The sequence below is a fragment of the Oryx dammah genome, unplaced genomic scaffold (assembly GCF_014754425.2).
Source record: "Oryx dammah isolate SB20612 unplaced genomic scaffold, SCBI_Odam_1.1 HiC_scaffold_2, whole genome shotgun sequence".
In the NCBI taxonomy this organism is placed as follows: Eukaryota; Metazoa; Chordata; class Mammalia; order Artiodactyla; family Bovidae; genus Oryx; species Oryx dammah.
The window spans coordinates 90,792,113-90,816,541 of NW_024070186.1; the positions used below are offsets into that span (position 1 = coordinate 90,792,113).

The window sequence follows — 24,429 nt, forward strand, 5'->3', positions numbered from 1 at the left end:
GTTTCCTCATTGCCACTCCTTAGTCTAAAATAATTGTGGTTTCTATCCCAATACTTTCCCAAAACTACTTCGTAAAGGGTCGCTAATAACCTTCACAGCACAACACCCACTAATCACTTTTCTGAACTTAACCCTACTGTAGCATTTGATATGGCTGACCATTTCTTGAAATATCCCCCTTTATTATGGTTTCTTCAATAGTCTCCTCATTTCTTCTCCTCTCTCTGGCAAGTCTTCTCTGCCAGCTACTCTTCTTCCTTTGGAAATTAAATGTAATTCCTGTTGTCTCTGTTCACAAACCCTCACTTCCCTTCTGCTCCCTCCATAACTACCATTACATACTAAATTTGTATATGTATGTAAATTTGATTTGTTTACCTGTCCACTTGTCATCTTCACTTCATAACAGATATATCAAAGTTTAGCAAGTCTGAAACTCAACTCTTTAGTCCCTACCACCATGCCATGCACTAACCCTAGCTTCTTCATCTTTGTAAATATCATGATACAGTCATTGGCTCAAGCCCAGATTTGGGAAATAATCTTTTATTGTACCTTCTGATATCCCAAATTAAATTACAGTTAGTAGCTCTGTCAGTGTTAATGATTCTTGCACCTGTCTGTTTTCCTCCAGCAACACTGCTATCACCCTAGTCAAAGTTACCTTCGTTTCTTGCCTGGAGTAGAATATTGGCCCTCCAACTGATATATTTGCTTTAATTCTTTTTTGGCCTCACAGGTTTTTTTTCATTCAGCAGTGTTGGTAATATTTTTAAGATATAAATCAAAGCCTATCATTTCCTTGCTCAAAACTGTTTCTTATAACTGCTTCAGAAATTTGTATGATCTTGTCCCTATTCATCTAGACATCAAAATATTAACCCACTTTTCCTGTCAATCACTACATCCCCAGACTCCTTGACCTTCTTTCTACTTCTAGAAGATAAAGTCCTTAACCACTTTAGAACCTTCTTACAAGCTCTCCACTCTGCCTGGAACATACTGCTCTCTGCCTTTCATGTAACCAGCTCTTTTTTTTTTTTTAATAACTTTGAGGTTTAATCGGCCTATTTACAAAGTATTTAATTTGGTAAATCTTGACAATCAAGATAAATGTATCCATCATGTCCAAGAATTTCTTTGTGTCCTTTTATAACCCTCCCTTCCAGCCCCTTCTCTATCCCCAGGCAACTGTGGATCTGCTTTCTGTCATTCTGCATTAGTTTTCATTTCCTAGGATTTTTTTTATATAAACGGAATCATACAATATGTGCCCTTTTTTATCTGTTTTCTCTTACTCAATGTAATTATTTCGAGGTTCATCCATGGTATAGCACATATCAATAGTGCATGACTTTTTACTGCTGCATAGTACAACTACTGAACATATATATGAGGTTTGCTTATTCACTGAACTTTCGATGGAGACTAGATATTTCAGTTTTTGACTACTAAAGATGTTTGAATCTTCTGGTTGCTGTGAATGTCTTTGTATGGATACATGCTTTCATTTATTGAGGATAAATATGATAACTACATGTATATAAACTGGCTAGGTCATATTAAGCATATGTTTAATCTTTAAGAACCTGCCAAATGGTTTTATACCATTGTACATTCACACCAGTAGTTTTCTATTTCCTTTGCATTCTTGCCAGTTCTTGGTATGATCATTCTTTTTAATTTTAGCCACTATAATGTATTATTATCATAGTTTTGATTTTCTTAACAGTGAATGTTCAGAATCTTTTATATGCTTATTTTTTTATCACTATTTTCATTTGTGAATTATTTATTCAAATCTTTGACTCACATTTTTATTGGGTTGCTTGCTTTCTTGAGTTTTGAGAAAATAAAAAATAAATTCTAGATACAAATCCTTAATCAGATATACACTTTGCAAATATTTTCTCCTAGTATATGATTTAACTTTTCATTCTCAGAAGTGTCTTTTAAAGGGCAAAAATGTTTACTTTTGAAGAAATCTGATTTGTCTGTATGTTTGTTCCTTTATGGAGCATGACATTGGTATATTCTCTAAAACATTTTTGCCTAAGGTCACAAAATTTTCTCCTTTTCCCCTAGATTTATGGTTTTAAGTTTTATATCAAAGCTTATTAACCACTGTAAATCATTAAAATTTAGTACAAAGTATGAATCAAAATAATTTTTTTATGAAAGGATATTCAGCTGTTTAAATACAGTTAATAGAGAAGACTATTTTTTCTCTACGTAACTGCCTTTGCACCTTTGTAAAAAGATCAGTATTCTGTGTAGGTGTATCTCTGGAGTCTCTGTTGAGTTCCACTGACATAATGCTACTTTCGCAATCCATCCCCTTCTCTCCTTCCCCTACTGTAACACTAATCTTTTAAAAAGTCTTGATTAACATGAATTCATGTCAGTGTATGGCAAAACCAATACAGTATTGTAAAGCAAAATAAAGTAAAAATAAAAATAAATTTAAAAAGTCTTGATTAGGTGGTGTTCGTTCTCCAAGATCATTCTTTTTAAAGAATAATATTCTTTGGCTACTCTAAATCCCTTGCATTTCTATATGGGATTTAGAATCAGTTTGTCAATTTCTATTAAAAAGTCTGCAAGATATTTACTGGGACTATACTGAACTACAGATTAATTGGGAGAGAACCGATATCTTAATAATATTGATACATGTAATTCTTCATTTTTTTAGGTCTTTAACTTCTTTCAGAAATGTTTTCTGGTTTTCAATACATGAGTCTTTCACATTTGTTGTTTAATTTATGACTAAGTGTTACAGGTTGACAGAAATAAAATTGATTTTTTTATATCGACCTTATATCCTGTACTTTGTTAAATTCACTTATTAGTTCTAGTAGCTTTTTTGTAGACTTTATTAGATTTTCTTCATAGATGATCATGTTGTCTATGAAAAAAAATGATTTAACTTCTTTTCCATTCTGGATAACTTTTATTTTTCTTGCGTGACTATACTAGCTAGAATCCCCAGTACAATGTTAATTAGAAGTGGATATGAATTACACTGATATTTTTCTAGTCTGCCTAGTGGTAAAAAATAGATACTATTTCCATTGTTTGAGTGTTGGGTACCATTTCCTTTAGTCCTTTCACATGGTTCGATAGCTACAGCATATGTGTGTATTGACTGGTACTTTGTTCAAGGAGGGAACTGTAGATCTCTGGGATCCTCTCTTTATGCGCTGGAGCTGCTTTGGTTTCCCTGGTCTCTCATCCCCATCTTCTCGACACAGGGAGCTGGTTTCCTCTTGGGTTTCCCCCTCCTCCCTTTGCTGCGATCTAGAAACTCTCGGGGAAGTAAACAGGTGCAGTTAATAGAGTTCACTTCTTTTGTTTCTCATCTGCCAGAAATTACTGGTTTTCATTGCCTGATGTTCATGTCTTGAAAACCACAGTTTCATTCATTATGACCGTTTATGTTTGTGTGTTTGGGGAGGCATGTTAAACCTTGTCCCTATTATTCTATCTTGTTCAGAACTGTAAGTTCAAAGCTTTGTCTTATTACTTCTTGTAAGGATTCACTTAAATGCTTCCTCCTCGGATAGGCCTTTACTGACAACACATTAAAAAATCAGTCCAGCTTTTACATGTCTCATTTTTCTTTTATAGCATTATCCTTTTTCAACTATAATTGTATATCTAGAAATTTCTTTGTATGTTTTCTCTTATACATTGAGGGAAGAGACTATAATTATTTCATTCATTAAATGTCTAATAGCAAAAAATATTTGACACAGATGATGCTTAATAAATATTCTTTAAATGAGTGGACTCTTCCCATTTATTTGTTCCTTGAGGCATTCCTCTTATTCTTTGTTTTACTCTTCCTTCTTTCCTGACTTTCTCCAATCATTTAAAAAAAATATTTGACTCTCTTTTCTAATTCTCTTCTATTATCTTCCCCCCTTTTCTCCAGTTTTTCTTTATGCTTCTGATTTGTGTATCCAGGATCTGTTATGACTCTCCATACTCTGAAAAAACTATGCAGTGAAAGAAAGAAAATATTTATACATAGGATTGAAACTTTCCAATGGATTCCCTCATTGCATAACTAGAAATTGATGCATAAGCACATTTTCTGACAATGTTCTACCCTAAGCATACTTTTTAAACCTCCTTTGGTTCAAATGGTATATTAGCAATTTTCAACTAGCAAAATTTGTCGTCATCACAAGTAAAAAGTAAAAAGCACTAGCCAATGAGGCAGCTGACTGGATGTTAGCCCTAAATCTTCCATAAACTGGTTGTATTCTGCAAAAGTTATGTAACCTGTGGTGTGGCTTTCATCTTCTATGATGATAATTATAGAAAAATAATGTCTAATATTTATAGAAGTGCTATTATAAATGCTAATCTTGAAAAGTTCCAAAAGTCTCTAAAGGGTAAGTAGGGATTATGATTTTACTTTATGAGAAAAAAGAAACTCAGAGCAGTTAAATTATTTGCTTAAGATATAAACATAATGTCTAGTCAATAAGAAGAAAAGAAAGAACTTGATAAACCTTCTGACCCTATGTCTCCTGCTTTCCCAAAGCATTTCATTTCATTTACAAATCATAGTTTCATGGAAGACATGTAGCATCTCATTATGGCCTTCTAAGGATTTGATTTTTCTTATGTCTTGACACTTTAATTTTTTGTTTAGAAGAAACCATGATTTCTTTTCTAAGTTTCAGTGAATCCAGCAACTACAGAAGCCATGTCTACTCTCATTTATCAAATTTGAAAAGTCTCCTGTTGTTCATGTGAGTGAAAAGCATCACCTGTCAGACTCTATCCCACCACCATCATTGACTTACTGAGCTCATAGTTGAGCTGGTGTAAGAGGATAATAAGAAATTTACAAATGGTCTTCAGGTTCTCTTTGTGCACTTACAAAGGTAGAGCATATGCATAAAAACACAAGCAAATCTAAGTACCAGTTAAGTGGTTCAGACTCTATTGTGTCCAAGTCTGTACACTGTGGGCATTGTAGACATTTTAAATTAAGGAAATGGTGCAAGCACTCTGATGGTAGCAGGAAAGGTTTACTAAAGGGAGTGAAATCTAAGGAAAGTTTCCAGAGAGTTTCACTTATAAGTGTAGTAAAAGCCACACACTGACTTAAAAGGAGTGTTTTTATAGGTGTAGTAGAAAATTCATTTGAAGATGTGATAGGAATTATATTTTAGAGTACCCTGAAGGAAGGTTTAAAATCTTTTTTTTTTTAATTTTGAAGACAACATAAGATTATTGAAGTAATCAAGGTAAATGACATTTAAGCTTTATATCATGGTTGATATTGTAGACTTCATATAGTTTAACTAAGTGCCTGCTTCTTATTCTCAGTATCCAATTTCTTTTACTATAAAAGCATTACATGTTTATTATAGAAATACAATAAAATATATTAAAAGAAATTTATAAAATTTACAATCTCATGTTCCAGAAACTTCTTCCATCTGTATAGATGGATACATTCACATATACACACACACAATAGGGGGATTCCACCATGGGAAGGCTAGACTAGTATTCTGAAGTTTGAGTATATATGTTAAACTGCCTAGAGACTATTTTCAGGAAAAGTTTTGGCTGGACCCTTTAAGGTGGCAGGGGATGGGTAATGAATAGTATAGCGGAGAGGTCAGCAAATTTTTCATGTGAAGAGCGAGACAGTAAATATTGAGGTCTCATGGGCCATTTGGTTTCTGTTGCGATGACTCAACTCTGCCACTGTAACTTGGAAGCAGCCACAGACAACATGTAAATGAATGAGTTTGGCTGTGTTCCAGTAAAACCTAGGGAATAGTTATGAGCAAAAACAAGTCACCTCTGGGCCCCAGAAATTTTTAAGGATTTCAAAAGTACTAACATCCTTTAGTTAATGGAACACAAAGTTTTATATTTTTATAAGTGATGTAATTTTATTATATCTACAAGCTGGTGAGGTGAGGTCTGAAGAAACGCAGAATAAGAGCAACAAACGTGTGTGTATCCATATGTGTATATTTTATACAAACATGATATCTTCTTATATGTATTGTTAAGCAAACTTTCTCAAACATAGCATAGATTAACATATTATACACATATTGTCGTACCAATAAATATTCACCCATAACATCACTAATATTATCTGCATCTCTAATCATACTCTCACTCTTCACTCTTTCTGTACCATTTTTAAGAATATCTGACTCCACCATTTTCAGATTTGCATTTGCTACCACAGTAAAAGTTATTATTACTGACTTTTATTTATGACCTTAATTTCCCAATTTCAGTGTTTGGCTCCTAAAATAAATATAGAAATGTTTATTTGCATATTCTATTTGAATGAAATGCATCAGAAATTGGAAATATTTGGCTCTCTCTAAGAAATCTAATTATATTGGAAAAAGCAAATATTGTGGCCCTGGTTACAATAATTTTATAAAATGGCCAAAAGCACAAAATTTCCAAAATAACCATTCAGTTATTATTGATACTAGATTATCAGGTTTATTATTTACAAGGACACCATGGCTCTTCCTCCTCAAAACAAAAGACAATGGCTCTTGGACTAACAACCAATGGTATGCATGATTTGAAAGAAACACTGAAACAATGAATATGGGTAAATAGGTATTTGACAATAACTATTTGAAGTGTTTATGTAATTTTTATTAAAATTATCAGGTTGCATTTCCATAACAAAACAAAAATTTGCATGCATGCTGAATGTGTTTTAACAAACACATTACTGAACACAGGTGTATGGATTTAACTCAAGCATTATGACTTAAAAAAGCTATTTGCCTAACCTTTATAGAACTTACTCTGATAGGAAGTACGGATCCGTTTCGTTAAATCAGGATAAAAGTTAGACAGGCCACGCATGCAAAAGTTGTCTTTGGAACATGCCAGAACACCAGCATCAGCAGCAGGCAGAAGGAAGAGAGAAAAATAGTCTAAAGTGAAAGGAAGTGATATCATACCAGAATCTAGAACAGCCAAGATGAAGAAATTGCAGCAAGTTTAGGTAATCAAATTAGAAAGGAGATATTTAAAAAATAAATTAATTAGAAAGTAAGAGGTGATAGATGAATGATGAGTATGCTGTAGTAATTTTATTCAGTCAAGTCTCTTATAAAAATAAATGGCATTTCTCTTACATGCATTTTACATTGTAAACTTATTTAGCTTATAAATAATTTGTATGTTATATCATAAATATAAAAATGGTTGTCTTTAATCTTCAGTATTAACAAGAAAGCCTAGGGATTTTAGTTTTTTTTTTTTTTAATAACAAAGTGAGTACTCATTATATAACTAAATACAAGCATAGTTTACTTCATCCCAGTTTTTCCCAATTTTTGAATCATTCAAATTCTGAGTTCTAATCATAATTTTTGAGGCTCAATAAGTTTAAATTAAATGATAATTGAATTATCTCTTGTCAAAATACACACTTTGTCATTCCACAGTGTATTTCCAGCAAGTAACTTAGAACTGTCTTAAGATCCACAGCTTTTCTGATTGAATTAGTGTTTCAGCAGACAAACAGTGCTTACTTTCCCCTAATATCTATCGAGAATAAACAAACTTTCAAAAATCAACTTTCTCTTTCTCAATCATGAGGGAATCTCATGGTACATGTATGCAAAATTTCTCTATTCTGCCTTTCTTTCAAAAGCCAGTAGTAGTAGAAGCAGAACCTGTCTAGTTTTATCTTTCTAGCACTCCGAAATATTGCTGAAGGAGAACTTTTGTGCTCCTGAAAAGAGTCTAGACTATAAATTTAGAAAGGGTTGAGGCTTACAAAAAAAAAGATTAACAAAGAATTTCAGTATATCAAGTAATTTTTTATTAGTCCCAAGGGAAACTTCACTTATTATCACTTTCATATGTTAAATTTGGCACACTTACAATTTAAAAAATAAAACCTACAATCATGTATCTTTTTCTTTTTTTACTTTATAATAGTCTTCACCTGGTATATTTAGTAAAAGTGTCAATATTCAACTGATTATTTTAAAAATACAGAAAAATTTAAAAACTGTATAATGTAATATGTAATACTGTAGGTGTATGTCTAGCTGCAAACCATTTAGCTCAACCAGTTTTTTTTTTTTTTACCAACTATGTCAGTGGACAAAAAATATACAAAATATTGGCAATGTTTACAAAGCCAACTATTTGGATATTTACTGAAATTTCAGTAAAACTTTGCATAACTTGGCATATCAAAGTTTGGTATTACATGTAGAAAGTATTTTGGCTTGTATTTTAATAACTATATATTTTCCTTTATAATTGTCCTGTCAAGAAAAATATCATCTTTCATAGCATTGTAAAATGTTAATTAACATTTACTGCATTTGTGAAAATACCTCCAAGAAAGTCACCATCCAACAAAAAAAATGACAGCTAAAAAAATGGAGCTAATTTAAAAAATTATAATGGGTGAATAAGTGTTACATTTTTAAAGCTATAGTATATTAGAAGAAAATTATCCCATTGTAAGTAGTTTTTTTCAACACAAGGGACTAATTTTCTTAACATTTTTATATTCAATAGTGTCGTATTTTGTTATTTCTTAGGAATTCAACTTAAGAACATTGAGATGCTTCCTAATATTAATAACAAATTGAAGTTTAAACACCTTCTTTACCCTTTCAGAGCCTCGCTATGTTTCTGCCCAATTTTACTTACATGGCATTATAAATTATGCTGATTTTATACTACTATGCATTTGAATAGCATCACAGAAGACAAGAAATCTAAAGGAAAGAAAACAGGTGAACTAAATAAGTTCATAATCATCTTGTTTTATCTCCTACCTGCAATGAACTGCTTGTTTTTTCGAGGAGACCGTGGTTGTCGTTGGTATATGTCACTTGATCTATACAGGTCAATGGTCCCCATGCTTAACAGTACAGTCTTCTGTATAAAATCCACCACAGCCAACCCATTGCAGTTCCCAAATGCAACTCTGAGAGAAAAAAAAAAATACAACTAGAATGTATCACACCAACCATTATTATTTTGTCTCCAAATTTAAAAAATAAATATGATTATTGGAAAATAATGCTTTAGGATTGGGTAAGTCAGGCAGTGATTGGTAGTCATGAAGGAAATGGTGCCTTTTACATAGGATAGGTTAACCTTGTATAATAGCCAGGACCACTGCAAAAAGAACAGGAATGACCTGCAATAATGTTTTCTCAGATATTTTCTCATGTAAGTAGTGATTACTCAGCCTGTTCTTTAATAACTTGATTTTATGTGATTCTTCTGTAAAAACAGAAAATCTTGCTATGAAGGGGAAACTAGGTCAAGAAATGTCACACTTTAATAGCTACAGATACTTAAGTATGCAGTTAGATGCCTTTTTCAAATAAAATCATAATTTGGGGGTTCCAAATTAGTTGTCTTCTTAAACAGAGTATATATTTAACATAAGATTTTACATAAAGATTAACTTCATATATCAAAGGTTTTGTTACTATGGTAGATATGAAGAGAGACAGAATTTTCATTCACAAAAATTTAATAATATCCTCAATCTTTTGTTCTTTATTTTGTCCCATTAAACTATAGAGACTATTTGAATTAATTTCTTAACTAAATCTCCTTTAAAACTAGAACAGATCTCCTAAGCAGATATTTTGATCACCTTAACCACTGTGCTATGCTGTGCTGTACTGGCTCGTGTCTGACTCTTTGCCACCCCATGGACTGTAGCCTGCCAGGCTCTCTGTTGGCATATACTAAACTCTTTTTTTCTCCATTCACAACACGACTTCTAGCTGAAAAATTGTAAATCTGTGCTTTTTGCTTCCTAAATTAAATATAAAATAGTTGTATGCTTGTTGTTTCCTCACTTTAAATAATTCCATGTTATTTTCTTAGATTGAATCTTGTGGACGAGTCACCAGCTACTGTAAATCTAGTTATTTCTACTGCACCACACTGCCTTTCTCACAATAACTGTAAAGAAAAATTCTGTCATACTAGATGTTTTGTTATTTTATATAAAGTTCTACATCTTCCAGGAAGACTGACTCTGGAAACTGGAAAAAAACATTGTAAAAGTCAGAAGATTCTGTCTCATCATTTATAGATTATGTGACTGAGAAAAATTAATAAACATTGCCAGGCCTTGGTTTCTTTACTTTGTAATGAGAATTACAATGTTAGATTTATCTAGTTCAGAACTTTTATGAGCATCAAATCAGAAATGTTATTAAAGTACTTTGAAAAGTTTCCACACAAATTAGAATTGATCTTAATATTTCTTTATGTACAATATTACATACTGTAGTGAATTAATATCTCTTCAATTTTTAACGTTAAAATGTAGTTCCTCTGCCTACCAGTATAAAAAAGTTCCCAAATGCAATTTTGAGAAAAAAGACAACTAGAATGTATGACACCAACAAAAATAATTATTTTTGAGTTAAAAATAAGAATACTACCTCCAATTTAAATAAACCAATTAAAAAATAACAATACTAGAAAGTTATACCTTAGGTTTGAGGAGGTTAGGCAATGGTTGTTTGAAAGGATATTGGATTTAACCTTACACCTTAACTAGAAAACTGAACAAAATATATTGAACAACAGTTTTCACATACTGGTCAACAGGAAACACAGAGTAAGATGAAAGAAGGATAACAAAATAAACTTCAGGCATTCTAGTTTAAGTGTTCTAGTTTAGCAAATGGAGAAATTTCCCATGCTAGAGCACAGGAAACCAAAGCTCAAGGACAGATCAGAAGTCTTGCTGAACTGAGGCGACAGAAATCAGAGTCTGAGGCAACAAAAGCAGTGAGAATTTATAAGGCAAAATTCCAGAGAGAAGACAGCAGCACAGATAGAATACACCAGAGATTTATAGAATGGCCCTCTTCAGATTGTATCTGGGCACCCATGTAAATAAAACTACCCCAGGCTTGGGAACAAACTACCAAAAAAGGTAAAACAGAGTAATTTGCAAAGCTCATCTAAGGCTGAGATTATTTCATGTCACGACCAGCCAAACTGCTGAGATGTCCAAATACATGGGAAAACAGATACAGCGGTGTGACTTCAGTGGTGGGAACAAATTAGCCATAAACTAAAAGGTTTTTCTGGATCCATCCTAAACAAGCTCAAAAACAATTATTCTAAGTAACATAACTTCCTTCCAGAAAACTACTGAAAAGAATCCAATAAAATATCAACATAAATATAAAATTAACAATGTTAACTACATGAAAAGTATTAATAGTAGGCATATAAAGAATTAAGAAAAAGACTGATAACCAGGGGGAAAAATAAATCAACAGAAACATATCTAGAAGTAAAACAGATGGTAAAATTGGCCAAAAAGGATGTTAAAAATGCTTTGGAAAATATATTCCAGATATTCAAGAAGGTTGAGGAAAACATGAATGTGGAAAATACATTTCTTATTCAGAATATTCACAGAACTCCCAGTAATAATAAGATAATTTGACTTAAAAAGTAAGCAAAAGATATAAACAGATGTTTCACCAAACAACATGCACAAATGTGAAAATAGCACTTCAAAGATGCCAAACATAGTTACCAGGAATACATAAATTAAAACCACAATTAGATACCACTGAACCCATCAGAGTAGATAAAACTGAGAAGATCAACACTATGCACTGTTGACAGGTATGTGGTAAAACCAAAACCCTCATACGTTCATAGAAATGCAATACTGGAGTGGGTTGCCATTTCCTTCTCCAATGCATGAAAGTGAAAAGTGAAAGTGAAGTCCCTCAGTCATGTCCAACTCTTAGCGACCCCATGGACTGCAGCCTACCAGACTCCTAGCGACCCCATGGACTGCAGCCTACCAGGCTCCTCCGCCCACGGGATTTTCCAGGCAAGAGTACTGGAGTAGGATGCCATAGCCTTCTCCGATAAGGACTTTTACTTGAATACTAATGGTAGATTTATTCTTAATAGTCCCAAACTGGAAAAAACCCACATTTCCATCAATGGTTAATAGATACAACACACTTTTGTATATCCACATAAATGAATATTATGAAGCAATGAAAATGAACAAGTCACAAATATTATTAATAACACAGATGAATCACAAAAGCATTATGCTAAGTGGAAGAAAATAAGATAATTTATGCTTCTATTTATATAAAATTATATGTAAAAATATGGTGACAGAAAGCAAATCAGTGGTTTTACAGGGCCAAGTAGCGACAGATAATAAAAGGGCACAAGGGAACTTTTGAGGTGATGAATAGTGTTTATAAAATTAATCTGTTGGTGGTTACATAACTTACACTGTCATGTATATTTGTCAAAACTCATATTGCATGCTTGGTAAAATTTTTTTCATAAATGTTAATACCTCCATACAGTTTTTAATATTAATAAAAATCAAATTACTACCAAAAGAGACCTGTGTGCTTCCTGACCCAGCGGCCAGTCAGCCCACATTTCGAGGGCATCATCTCCAACCTAGTGTTACAGTCCTAGCCCTGAACTGGTGAAGCCAGAAAATGCAGCCAAACCAGAGTGAGGACTCCAACTCACCAGCCTGAACTTGAGGAAGCCATAGGCCACTGCTATTAACGATGCAAAAATGAATATCCTTTATGATTTAGTTTCACTCAAATAGAGCATATTTAGGGGATAAATTTCTAAAAATAAAATTACTTATGTGAAAAACACTGTATATTTATTTTACTCTTTAATTCAAGCATAACAAACATAAATTAAACACTTAGTTATCACAAAGTGAACAACCTCACATAATTATCACTGCATCAAGAAATAGAATATTACCAGCAGTTGACTTGTGCTTCTCCTGATTATTACTTCTGTCTCCCCAAATCTGACTTCTTACACCAAAAGTCAGTTTTACTCGTTAATAAATGTTTCACTTTTTTCTAATATTATAGTTAAATGTAAATGAAGTTCATTTTCACTGCTAGAGAAATTAATATAATACAATTTATTCAGTCTACTCTGGTCATTTGTAGTTTGGGGATATAATAATACTGCCATCACAAATAATGCTACTGTCTTGATTTATTTATTTTTAATTGAAAGATAATTGCTTTACAGTATTGCATTTGTTTCTACCAAAAGTGAACATGAATCAGCCATAGGTTTACCCATATCTCCTCATATTTGAACATCCCTCCCACCCCTCTCCCCATCTCACCCCTCTAGGCTGTTATTGAGCCCCAGTTTGAGTTCCCTGAGTCATACAGCAAATTTCCACTGGCTATCTATTTTATTTACGGTAATGTATGTTTCCATGTTACTCTCTCTATACCTCTCCTTCTTCCCACCACCAGCCGTGACCATAAGTCTGTTCTCAGTGTCTGTGTCTCCATTGCTGCTCTGCAAATAGGTTCATCAGTACCATCTTTATAGATTCCATATATATGTTTTAGTATACAATTGTTTTTCTCTTTCTGACTTACTTCACTCTGTATAATAGGCTCTAGGTTCATCTACCTCAAATGTGTTCTTTTTTATGGCTGAGAACTGAACATTCCATTGCCTTGGAACTGAACAGAGATCATTCTGTCATTTTTGAGACTTCACCCAAGAACTGAATTTTGGACACTTTTGTTGACTATGAGGGCTACTCCATTTCTTCTAAGGGATTCTTGCCCACAGTAGTAGATATAATGGTCATCTGAGTTAAATTTGTCCATTCCAGTCCATTTTAAATCACTGATTCCTAAAATGTTGATGTTCACTCTTGCATCTCCTGTTTGACCACTTCCAATTTACCTTGATTCATGGATCTAACATTCCAGATTCCTATACAGTATTGTTTTTTACAGCATTGGACTTTATTTCCATCACCAGTCACATCAACAACTGGGCACTGTTTTTCCTTTGGCTCTCTCTCTTCATTCTTTCTGGAGTTATTTCTCCACTCATCTCTAGCAGCATATGGGGCACCTACCAACCTGGGGAGCTCAGCTTTCAGTGTCCTATCTTTTTGCCTTTTCATACTGTTCATGGGGTTTTCAAGGCAAAAATACTGAAGTGGTTTGCCATCCCCTTCTCCAGTGGACCACATTTTGTCAGACCTTTCTACCAGAAAGATCTCTGTTCCTTTCCAACTCATTCCTTTCCAATCATTCAATAATGCAGTAATCCAAGTGTATGTCCCAACCAGTAATGCTGAAGAAGCTGAAGTTGAATGGTTCTATGAACCATTCTAGATCTAGTTCTAGACCTTCTAGAACTAACACCCCAAAAAGATGTCCTTTTCATTATAGGGGACTGGAATGCAAAAGTAAGAAGTCAAGAAATACCTGGAGTAACACGCAAGTTTGACCCTGGAGTCCAAAATGAAGTAGGGCAAAGGCTAACAGAGTTTTGCTAAGAGAATGCACTGGTCATAGCAAACACCATCTTCCAACAACACAAAAGAAGACTCTACACATGGACATCACCAGATGGTCAACACCGAAATCAGATGGATTATATTCTTTGCAACCAAAGATGGAGAAGCTCTATACAGTCAGCAAAAACAAGACCAGGAGCTGACTGTGCTTAGATCATGAATTCCTTATTGCAAAATTCAGACTTAAACTGAAGAAAGTAGGAAAAACCACTAGACCATTCGGGTATGACCTAATCAAATCCCTTACAGTTATTCAGTGAAAGTGACAAATAGATTTAAGGGATTAGATCTGATAGACAGAGTCCCTGAACTGTGGACGGAGGTTCATGACATTGTAGAGGAGGCAGTAATCAAGACCATCCCCAAGAAAAAGAAATACAAAAAAGGCAAAATGGTTGTCTGAGGAGGCCTGACAAATAGCTGAGAAGAGAAGATAAAGGCAAAGGAGAAAAGGAAAGATATACCCATTTGAATGCAGAGTTCCAAAGAACAGTAAGGAGAGATAAGGCCTTCCTCAGTGATCAATGAAATAGAGGAAAACAATAGAATGGGAAAGACTACAGATCTCTTGATGGGCACAATATACAACAGAAATGGTATGGACCTAACACAGGCAGAAGATATTAAAAGAGGTGGCAAGAATACACAGAAGACTGTACAAAAGAGATCTTCATGACCCAGATAATCACGAATGTGTGATCATTCCCACACACCTAGAGCCAGACATCTCAGAATGTGAAGTCAGGTGGGCTTTAGCAAGCATCACTATGAACAAAGCTAGTGGAGGTGATGGAATTCCAGTTGAGATATTTCAAATTCTAAAAGATGATGCTGTGAAACTGCTGCAGTCAATATGTCAGCAAATTTGGAAAACTCAGCAGTGGCCACAGGACTGGAAAAGGTCAGTTTTCATTCCAATCCCAAAGAGACGTAATGCAAAAGAATGCTCAGACTACCGCACAATTGCACTCATCTCACACACTAGTAAAGTAATGCTCAAAATTCTCCAAGCCAGGCTTCAACAATTTGTGAACTGTGAACTTCCAGATGTTCAAGCTGGATTTAGAAAAGGCAGAGGAACCAGAGATCAAATTGCCAACATCCACTGGATCATGGAAAAAGCAAGAGTGTTTCAGAAAAACATCTATTTCTGCTTTGTTGACTACGCCAAAGCCTTTGACTGTGTGGATCACAAGAAACTGTGGACAATTCTTCAAGAGATGTCAATACTAGACCACCTGACCTGCCTCTTGAGAAATCTGTATGCATGTCAGGAAGCAACAGTTAGAACTGGACATGGAACAACAGACTGGTTCCAAATAGGAAAAGGAGTGTGTCAAGGCTGTATACTGTCACCCTGCTTATTTAACTTATATGCAGAGTACATCATGAGAAACGCTGGGCTGGAGGAAGCACAAGGTGGAATCAAGATTGCCGGGAGAAATATCAATAACCTCAGATATGCAGATGACACCACCCTTATGGCAGAAAGTGAAGAGGAACTAAAGAGTCTCTTGATGAAAGTGAAAGAGGAGAGTGAAAAAGTTGGCTTAAAGCTCAACATTCAGAAAACGAAGATCATGGCATCCGGTCCCATCACTTCATGGGAAATAGATGGGGAAACAGTGTCAGACTTTATTTTCGGGGGCTCCAAAATCACTGCAGATGGTGACTGCAGCCATGAAATTAAAAGACGCTTACTCCTTGGAAGAAAAGTTATGACCAACCTAGATAGCATATTCAAAAGCAGAGACATTACTTTGCCAACAAAGGTCCATCTAGTCAAGGCTATGGTTTTTCCAGTGGTCATGTATGGATGTGAGAGTTGGACTATAAAGAAAGCTGAGCGCCGAAGAATTGATGCTCTTGAACTGTGGTGTTGGAGAAGACTCTTGAGAGTCCCTTGGACTACAAGGAGATCCAACCAGTCCCTCCTAAAGGAGATCAGTCCTGATATCACTGGAGGGACTAATGTTGAAGCTGAAACCCCAATACTTTGACCACCTGATGCAGAGAGCTGACTCATTTGAAAAGACCCTGATGCTGGGAAAATTTGAGGGCAGGAGGAGAAGGGGACGACAGAGGATGAGATAGTTGCATGGCATCACCAACACAATGGACATGGGTTTGGGGGGACTCTGGGAGTTGGTGATGGACAGGGAGGTCTGGCGTACTGTGGTTTGTAGGGTCACAAAGAGTCGAACACGACTGAGCAACTGAACTGATGAGACTGGATACCATGCCATATCATGAATATATGGTCTTATAATTTTCACTTAATGCCCTTTAAGTTTTTATTTTGTAAGTTTTAACATTTTTAAGTTCAAGTATAGTCACTTTACAATATTGTATTAGTTTCAGCATGGTGATTTGTTGTTTTTGTAGATTATATTCCTGGAGAAGGCAATGGCACCCCACTCCAGTACTCTTGCCTGAAAAATCCCATGGATGGAGGAGCCTGGTAGGCTGAAGTCCATGGGGTCGCTAAGAGTTGGACACGACTGAGCGACTTCACTTTCACTTTTCACTTTCATGCATTGGAGAAGGAAATGGCAACCCACTCCAGTGTTTTTGCCTGGAGAATCCCAGGGACGGTGGAGCCTGGTGGGCTGCCGTCTAAGGGGTCGCACAGAGCTGGACACGACTGAAATGACTTAGCAGCAGCAGCAGGCGCAGCAGCAGCAGCAGATTATATCCCATTATAAGTTATTATAAGATACAGTATATAATTCCAAGTGGTATACAGCAAGAACCTTGATCCTTATCTATTTTATGTAGAGTAGTTGGGTTTATTAATCCCGTTTTCCTAACTTGATCCTCTCTCTTCCTGCTACCCTTTGGCAACCATACATTTTTCTTCTATTGTTGAGTCTTTTTTGTATATACATTAATTTGTTTTTTTTTTTTAGATCCAAGAATATTAGGGGTATCATATATATTTGTCTTTCTCTAACTTATTTCACTAAGCACAATATTCTCTAGGCCCATCCATATTGCTGCAAATGGCAATGTTTCATTCTATTTTATGGCTGAGTAATATCCCATGGTGTATCTGTACCACATCTTCTCAAGTCAGTCATCTACTGACAGGCATTTGAGTTGCTTCCATGTCTTGGCTATTGTAAACAGTGCTTCTATCAACACTGGTGTGCAAGTATCTTTACAAAGTAGAGTTTTCATTGTTTCTGCATACATCCCCAGGAGTAGAGTTGCTGGATCATATGGTAGTTCTACTTTTAGTTTTTTAAGAAACCTCCATACAACTCTCAATAGCAACAGCGCCAATTTACGTTCTCACCAATAGTGTAAAAGGATTCTCTTTTCTCCACATCCCCTCCAACATCAGTTTGTGGATTTTTTGAAGAAAAGCATTTTGACTAGGATGAGGTGCTACCTCATTGTGGTTTTGATTTGCATTTCTCTGAAGATCAACAGTGTTGAGCATCTTTTCATATGCCTGTTAGCTATCTGTATGTCTTTGGAAAAATGTCTTTTTAGATGTTCCCATCTTTATAAATTGGATTTTTTTTTTTTTGAGTTTATGAGCTGTTTGTACATTTTGGATATTAACCCTTTGTCAGAGGCATAGTATGCAAATATTTTCTCCCATTCCATAGGCTGTCCTTCATTATTTTGATGGTTCTCTTTCCTATGCAAAAGCTTTTACATTTGCTTTGACTGCTTTTGCCCTGGGAAACTAAACAAAGAAAACATTGCTACAATTTATGTCAAAGAAAGTTTTGCCTATGTTCACTTCTATGAATTTAATGGTGTCATAAATATTTAGGTATTTTAAAGTTGTTAAGTTTATTTTTGTATGTGGTGTGAAGGAATGTTTTTTTACGGTTCTTCTATTTATTTTTTAAATATAAATTTATTTACTTTAATTTCATTGTTTTACATGCAGCTATTCAGCTTTCCCAACACTACTTGTTGAAGAAACTGTCTTTTCTCTTGTATATTCTTGCCTCCTTTGTCATAGATTAATTGACCACAAATGCATGGGTTTATTTCTGAGCTCTCTATTGTGTTCCATTGTTCTATATGTCTTTTTTTGAATTAATACAACACTGTGTTGATCACAGTAGCTTTATAGTATAGAATAGAAACCAGAAGCATTATGCTTTGATTTTTTCCCCCCTCAGGATTGCTTTGGCAATTATGGGTCTCTTCTGGTTCCATATAAATCTTAGGATTATTTATCTTAGTTCTTAGAAGAATATCATAGATATTTTGATAGGGATGGCATTAAATCTGTAGACTGTTCTGGGCAGTATGACCGTTTAAAAAATATTAATTCTTCCAATCCAAGAGCATAGCGTATCTTTCTGTTTCTCTGAATCATCTTCAATTTTCTCTCTCAATGTTTTATACTTTCAGCATGTAGGTATTTCACCTCGTTGCTTATGTTTAGTCCTTAGGTATTTTATTTTTTAATGTAATTTTAAAGGGGATTTTTTACTTTCTCTGATATTTCATTATTAGTATATACAAATGCAACAAATTTCTATATATTAATCTTGTATCCTATGACCCCGCTGAATACATTTGTTCTAATAGTTTGGGGGTGTATACTTTACATAGAGTATCATATCAGGTGCAAATAGTGACAGTTTTGACCCTCCCCTTTCAATCTGGATACCTTTTCTTTCTCATCTAATTGCCGTGGCTAGGACTTCCAATACTATGTTGAATAGAAGTGGTGAGAATGGGTAATCTTGTCTTCTTCCTGAATTTAATGGGAAGGCTTTTTCAACGTTAAGTATTATGCTGGTTATGGGTTTGTTATAAATGTGCTTTATGTCGTTGACATATATTCCCTCTATAACACTTTGAGAGTTTTTATCATAGATGAATACTGAAGTTTGTCAAATGCTTTTTCTGTATAGAGATGATCATGTGGGTTTTGTCTTTCCTTTTGTTAGTGTGCTGTATTGTACAGATTGAGTTGTGTATATTGAACCATCCTATGACTCTGGAATGAATTCAACTTGATCATGGTGCTTGATCCTTTTTACGTATTGTTGGATTTGGTATGCTAACAGTTTGTTGAGGATTTTTGCACCTATATTCATCAAAAAGATTGGCCTATGATTTTCTAGTTTAGTAATGTTTTTGGCTGGTTTTGGTATTGGGGTGATGGTGGCTTCATAGAATGAATTTGGGAGCATTCCCTCCTCTTCAGTTTTTAGAACAGTCTGAGAAGGACAGGAACAAGTTCTTCTTTGTAATTTTGCTAGAATTCCCTATTAAAGCCATCCTATCCTGAACTTCTTCTGCAGGGAGTTTTTTATTATTACTACTACAGATTCTACTTCACTTCTGGTGATCAGTCTGTTCAAATTATGTATCTTCTTGATTTAGTTTTGGCAGCCAGTCTCCTTGCAGCCACGAGGGCTTGTTTGCTTTATGTAGGGCTCCAAGACTGGGATTTCCAGTCTGTGGCTTGACCTGCTCACTCCTCAAGGGATGTGTCTATGCAGACCTTTTCATCCTTTCAGAGCCCAAGGTGGAGGTCCCAACCCTTTGCCTTTTTTCCATCCTACCTAGTTACATGGAAATCTTTCTTGCACCTTTGTTGTATAGGACTACTTTGGTCAGTCTCCAGTTCCATGAGACTTGTTCCACACATAGGTAAATTTTTGAGTTGTTTGTGGGGGTGAGGTGAGTTCTAACCCTTCTACTCTGCCATCTTGATCCAATCCCTTTTCAAGTTTTGACGTCATTATGTTGGCCGCATAAGATGAGATGTATGGCACTTTTTCTTTCACAAGTTCTCAGAAAGAAAATAAATACTGTTGTTACTTATTTCTTAAAACTTTGGTGGAATGTACATGGATGCCTGAAGTGTTTTGGCAGTTGAGTGTTCATGAGGCAGGTGTCCAAGCTTTCGCATACAATTATAAGCTCTTTAGAGGCTTTGGAGTGACTGTCACCCCCATCCCCAGTTACTGAACAACGGAAACATGCTCTCTGACTTATTTATTCTAACAGCTTTCAGCAATTTGCCTGAACCTAGCAATATACCTTGATAGCTCTTAATTTTGGCATCCCCTTGGTTTGCAGGTCAATCTCTCAAGTAGGGAACCCTGAAAATGGTTTGAGCTCAGCCATCTTCCATAGTAACCATGTGGGTTAGAGGATAAGCTGGCCATATCAAACAAATAGCATTATAGCTGTCCCACACTACCTTCCTTTCCTCCCCTAATCCCTAGGCTGTTCCTCCCAGCTTTCCTATCAACGGATTTTTCAGTCAAGAGCAGACTCCCGATATCTATATTCACATACATCTTTTACATACACCCCCAAACCTCTAAGAACACAAGATTGTTTTCAGGTCATTGCCCTTTCAGCTGGCTTCAAGCTCTCTTGGAGCTCATGAGACTTAGTTTAGGGGCAGACTGGGTATATAGAAACAGAGCTATATATATGCACGTGTGCTAAGTCGTTTCAATTGTGTCTGACTCTTTGCGACCCTGTGGACTGTAGCCTGTCAAGCTCCTCTGTCCATGGCATTCTTCAGGCAAGAATACTGGAGTGGGTTGCCATGCCCTTCTCCAGGGGATCTTCCCAACCCAGAAATTGAACCTGGGTCTCTTTTGTCCTCTGTATTGTCAAGAGGGTTCTTTACCACTAGCACCACTTGGGAAGCCCAATGCATGTGTGAATATATGTATATAAATGTGTTAATTTGAAAAAAGATTCCAAATTTAGAAGGGAAAGACAAAATATTCAGTAAGTGGTATTGGCATAACTCTTAGTCATCAGGTAAGAAATAAAGTGTAATTCCTATTTCATGTCTCATACCAAAATAAACTCTGGATAAAGACTTATATATTTATTCCTTTAATATATTTAAGACAGTATGCCTCATGATCTTGAAGTGAGAAAGGCTTTTCTAAATATGACACAAAACCCAGAGCCAGAAAAGAAAAAAAACAGAATTACTTAAATATTTTTTAAATTTTTGCTTGAAATAAAAATCCTAATCAAAATCATAAACAAAACCAAGGAAAATAACTGTAGGTTTCATCACAGAGAAAGCTAACTTCCTTACTACGTAAATATATTTCACAAATCTACAAAAAAAATAATCTGCAAAAAAAATGGACAAAGAATATACACAAATGTCACTAGAGAAAAAAAGTTGTTCGGTTTCATTCAAGATACAAGGAAAGTGCTAATATTATAATAATAAACTTCCTTTTACTTAACAAAATAACATTTGGTTACACAGCTATTAGAAAGGTTGTAGGGAATCAGGTATCCTCAAACACTGCTGATGGGAGTGGAATTTGATACAATGTTTATGCAGAGTACAAACTAGGAATAAGAATTAATTAGAACTGAATTAGTGCTTAAAGGGAATACAATCCAACTTTCAAAGATAGGATGTCTGATTGGATTATCCTGTCTGAGCTCTCTATACTGTCTATTAGCTTCAGTTCAGTTCAGTCACTCAGTAGTGTCTGACTCTTTGCGACCCCATGAATTGCAGCACGCCAGGTCTCCCTGTCCATCACCAACTCCCAGACTTCACTCAGACTCACCTCCATCGAGTCAGTGATGCCATCCAGCCATCTCATCCTGGGTCGTCCCCTTCTCCTCCTGTCCCTAATCCCTCCCAGCATCAGAGTCTTTTCCAATGAGTCAACTCTTCGCTTGAGGTGGCCAAAGTATTGGAGTTTCAGCTTTAGCATCATTCCTTCCAAAGAAATCCCAGGGCTGATCTCCTTCACAATGGACTGGTTGGATCTCCTTGCAGTCCAGGGGACTCTCAAGAGTCTTCTCTAACACCACAGGTCAAAAGCATCAATTCTTCAGTGCTCAGCTTTCTTCACAGTCCAACTCTCACATCCATACATGACCACTGGAAAAACCATAGCCTTGACTAGATGGACCTTTGTTGGCAAAGTAATGTCTCTGCTTTTGAATATGCTATCTAGGTTGGTCATAACTTTTCTTCCAAGGAGTAAGCGTCTTTTAATTTCATGGCTGCAGTCACCATCTGCAGTGATTTTGGAGCCCCCGAAAATAAAGTCTGACACTGTTTCCACTGTTTCCCCATCTATTTCCCATGAAGTGATGGGACCAAATGCCTGGTGATAATCTTCGTTTACTGAATGTTGAGCTTTAAGCCAACTTGTTCACTCTCCTCTTTCACTTTCATCAAGAGACTCTTTAGTTCCTCTTCACTTTCTGCCATAAGGGTGGTGTCATCTGCATATCTGAGGTGATTGATATTTCTCCCGGCAATCTTGATTCCACCTTGTGCTTCTTCCAGTCCAGCGTTTCTCATGATGTACTCTGCATAGAAGTTAAATAAGCAGGGTGACAATATACAGCCTTGACGTACTCCTTTTCCTATTTGGAACCAGTCTGTTGTTCCATGTCCAGTTCTAACTGTTGCTTCCTGACCTGCATACAGGTTTCTCAAGAGGCAGGTTAGGTGGTCTGGTACTCCCATCTCTCTCAGAATTTTCCACAGTTTCTTGTGATCCACACAGTCAAAGGCTTTGGCATAGTCAATCAAGCAGAAATAGATGTTTTCCTGAAACTCTCTTGCTTTTTCCGTGATCCAGCAGATGTTGGCAATTTGATCTCTGTTTCCTCTGCCTTTTCTAAAATCAGCTTGAACATCAGGAAGTTCACGGTTCACAAATTGTTGAAGCCTGGTTTGGAGAATTTGTAACATTACTCTACTAGTGTGTGAGATGAGTGCAATTGGGCAGTAGTTTGAGCATTCTTTGGCATTGCCTTTCTTGGGGATTGGAATGAAAACTGACCTTTTCCAGTCCTGTGGCCACTGATGAGTTTTCCAAATTTGATGGCATATTGAGGGCAGCACTTTCACAGCATCATCTTTCAGGATTTGAAACAGCTCAACTGGAATTCCATCACCTCCACTAGCTTTGTTCGTAGTGATGCTTTCTAAGGCCCACTTGACTTCACATTCCAGATGAGTGATCACACCATCATGATATCCGGGTCATGAAGATCTTTTTTGTACAGTTCTTCTGTGTATTTTTGCCACCTCTTCTTAATATCTTCTGCTTCTGTTAGGTCCATACCATTTCTGTCCTTTATCGAGCCCATCTTTGCATGAAATGTTCCCTTGGTATCTCTAATTTTCTTGAAGAGATCTCTAGTCTTTCCCATTCTGTTCTTTTCCTCTATTTCTTTGCATTGATTGCTGAAGAAGGCTTTCTTATCTCTTCTTGCTATTCTCTGGAACTCTGCATTCAGATGCTTATATCTTTCCTTTTCTCCTTTGCTTTTCACTTCTCTTCTTTTCACAGCTATTTGTAAGGCCTCCCCAGACAGCCATTTTGCTTTTTTGCATTTCTTTTCCATGGAGATGGTCTTGATCCCTGTCTCCTGTACAATGTCATGAACCTCATTCCATAGTTCATCAGGCACTCTATCTATCAGATCTAGGCCCTTAAATCTATTTCTCACTTCCACTGTATAATCATAAGGGATTTGATTTAGGTCATACCTGAATGGTCTAGCGGTTTTCCTACTTTCTTCAATTTGAGTATGAATTTGGCAATAAGGAGTTCATGATCTGAGCCACAGTCAGCTCCTGGTCTTGTTTTTATTGACTGTATAGAGCTTCTCCATCTTTGGCTGCAGAGAATATAATCAATCTGATTTTGGTGTTGACCATCTGGTGATGTCCATGTGTAGAGTCTTCTCTTGTGTTGTTGGAAGAGGGTGTTTGCTATGACCAGTGCATTTTCTTGGCAAAACTCGATTAGTCTTTGCCCTGCTTCATTCCACATTCCAAGGCCAAATTTGCCTGTTACTCCAGGTGTTTCTTGACTTCCTACTTTTGCATTCCAGTCCCCTATAATGAAAAGGACATCTTTTTGGGGTGTTAGTTCTAAAAGGTCTAGTAGGTCTTCATAGAACCGTTCAACTTCAGCCTCTTCAGCGTTACTGGTTGGGGCATAGACTTGGATTACGGTGATACTGAATGGTTTGCCTTGGAGACGAATAGAGATCATTCTGTTGTTCTTAGTCAGAGA

General features: G+C 35.8%; 1 protein-coding gene across 1 annotated transcript in view; it reads right to left on the minus strand.

The window, feature by feature from the left end:
- The window catches only part of STXBP5L (syntaxin binding protein 5 like), a 344,970-nt gene that overhangs the window by 105,773 nt on the left and 214,768 nt on the right, over positions 1-24,429 (minus strand). Inside the window, exons 19-20 of the mRNA XM_040250785.1 lie at positions 8,826-8,977; positions 6,822-6,893 (exon numbers count right to left, since the gene is read on the minus strand). Coding sequence (XP_040106719.1) covers positions 6,822-6,893; positions 8,826-8,977 — 224 coding nt within the window. The remainder of the gene's footprint in view (positions 1-6,821; positions 6,894-8,825; positions 8,978-24,429) is intronic.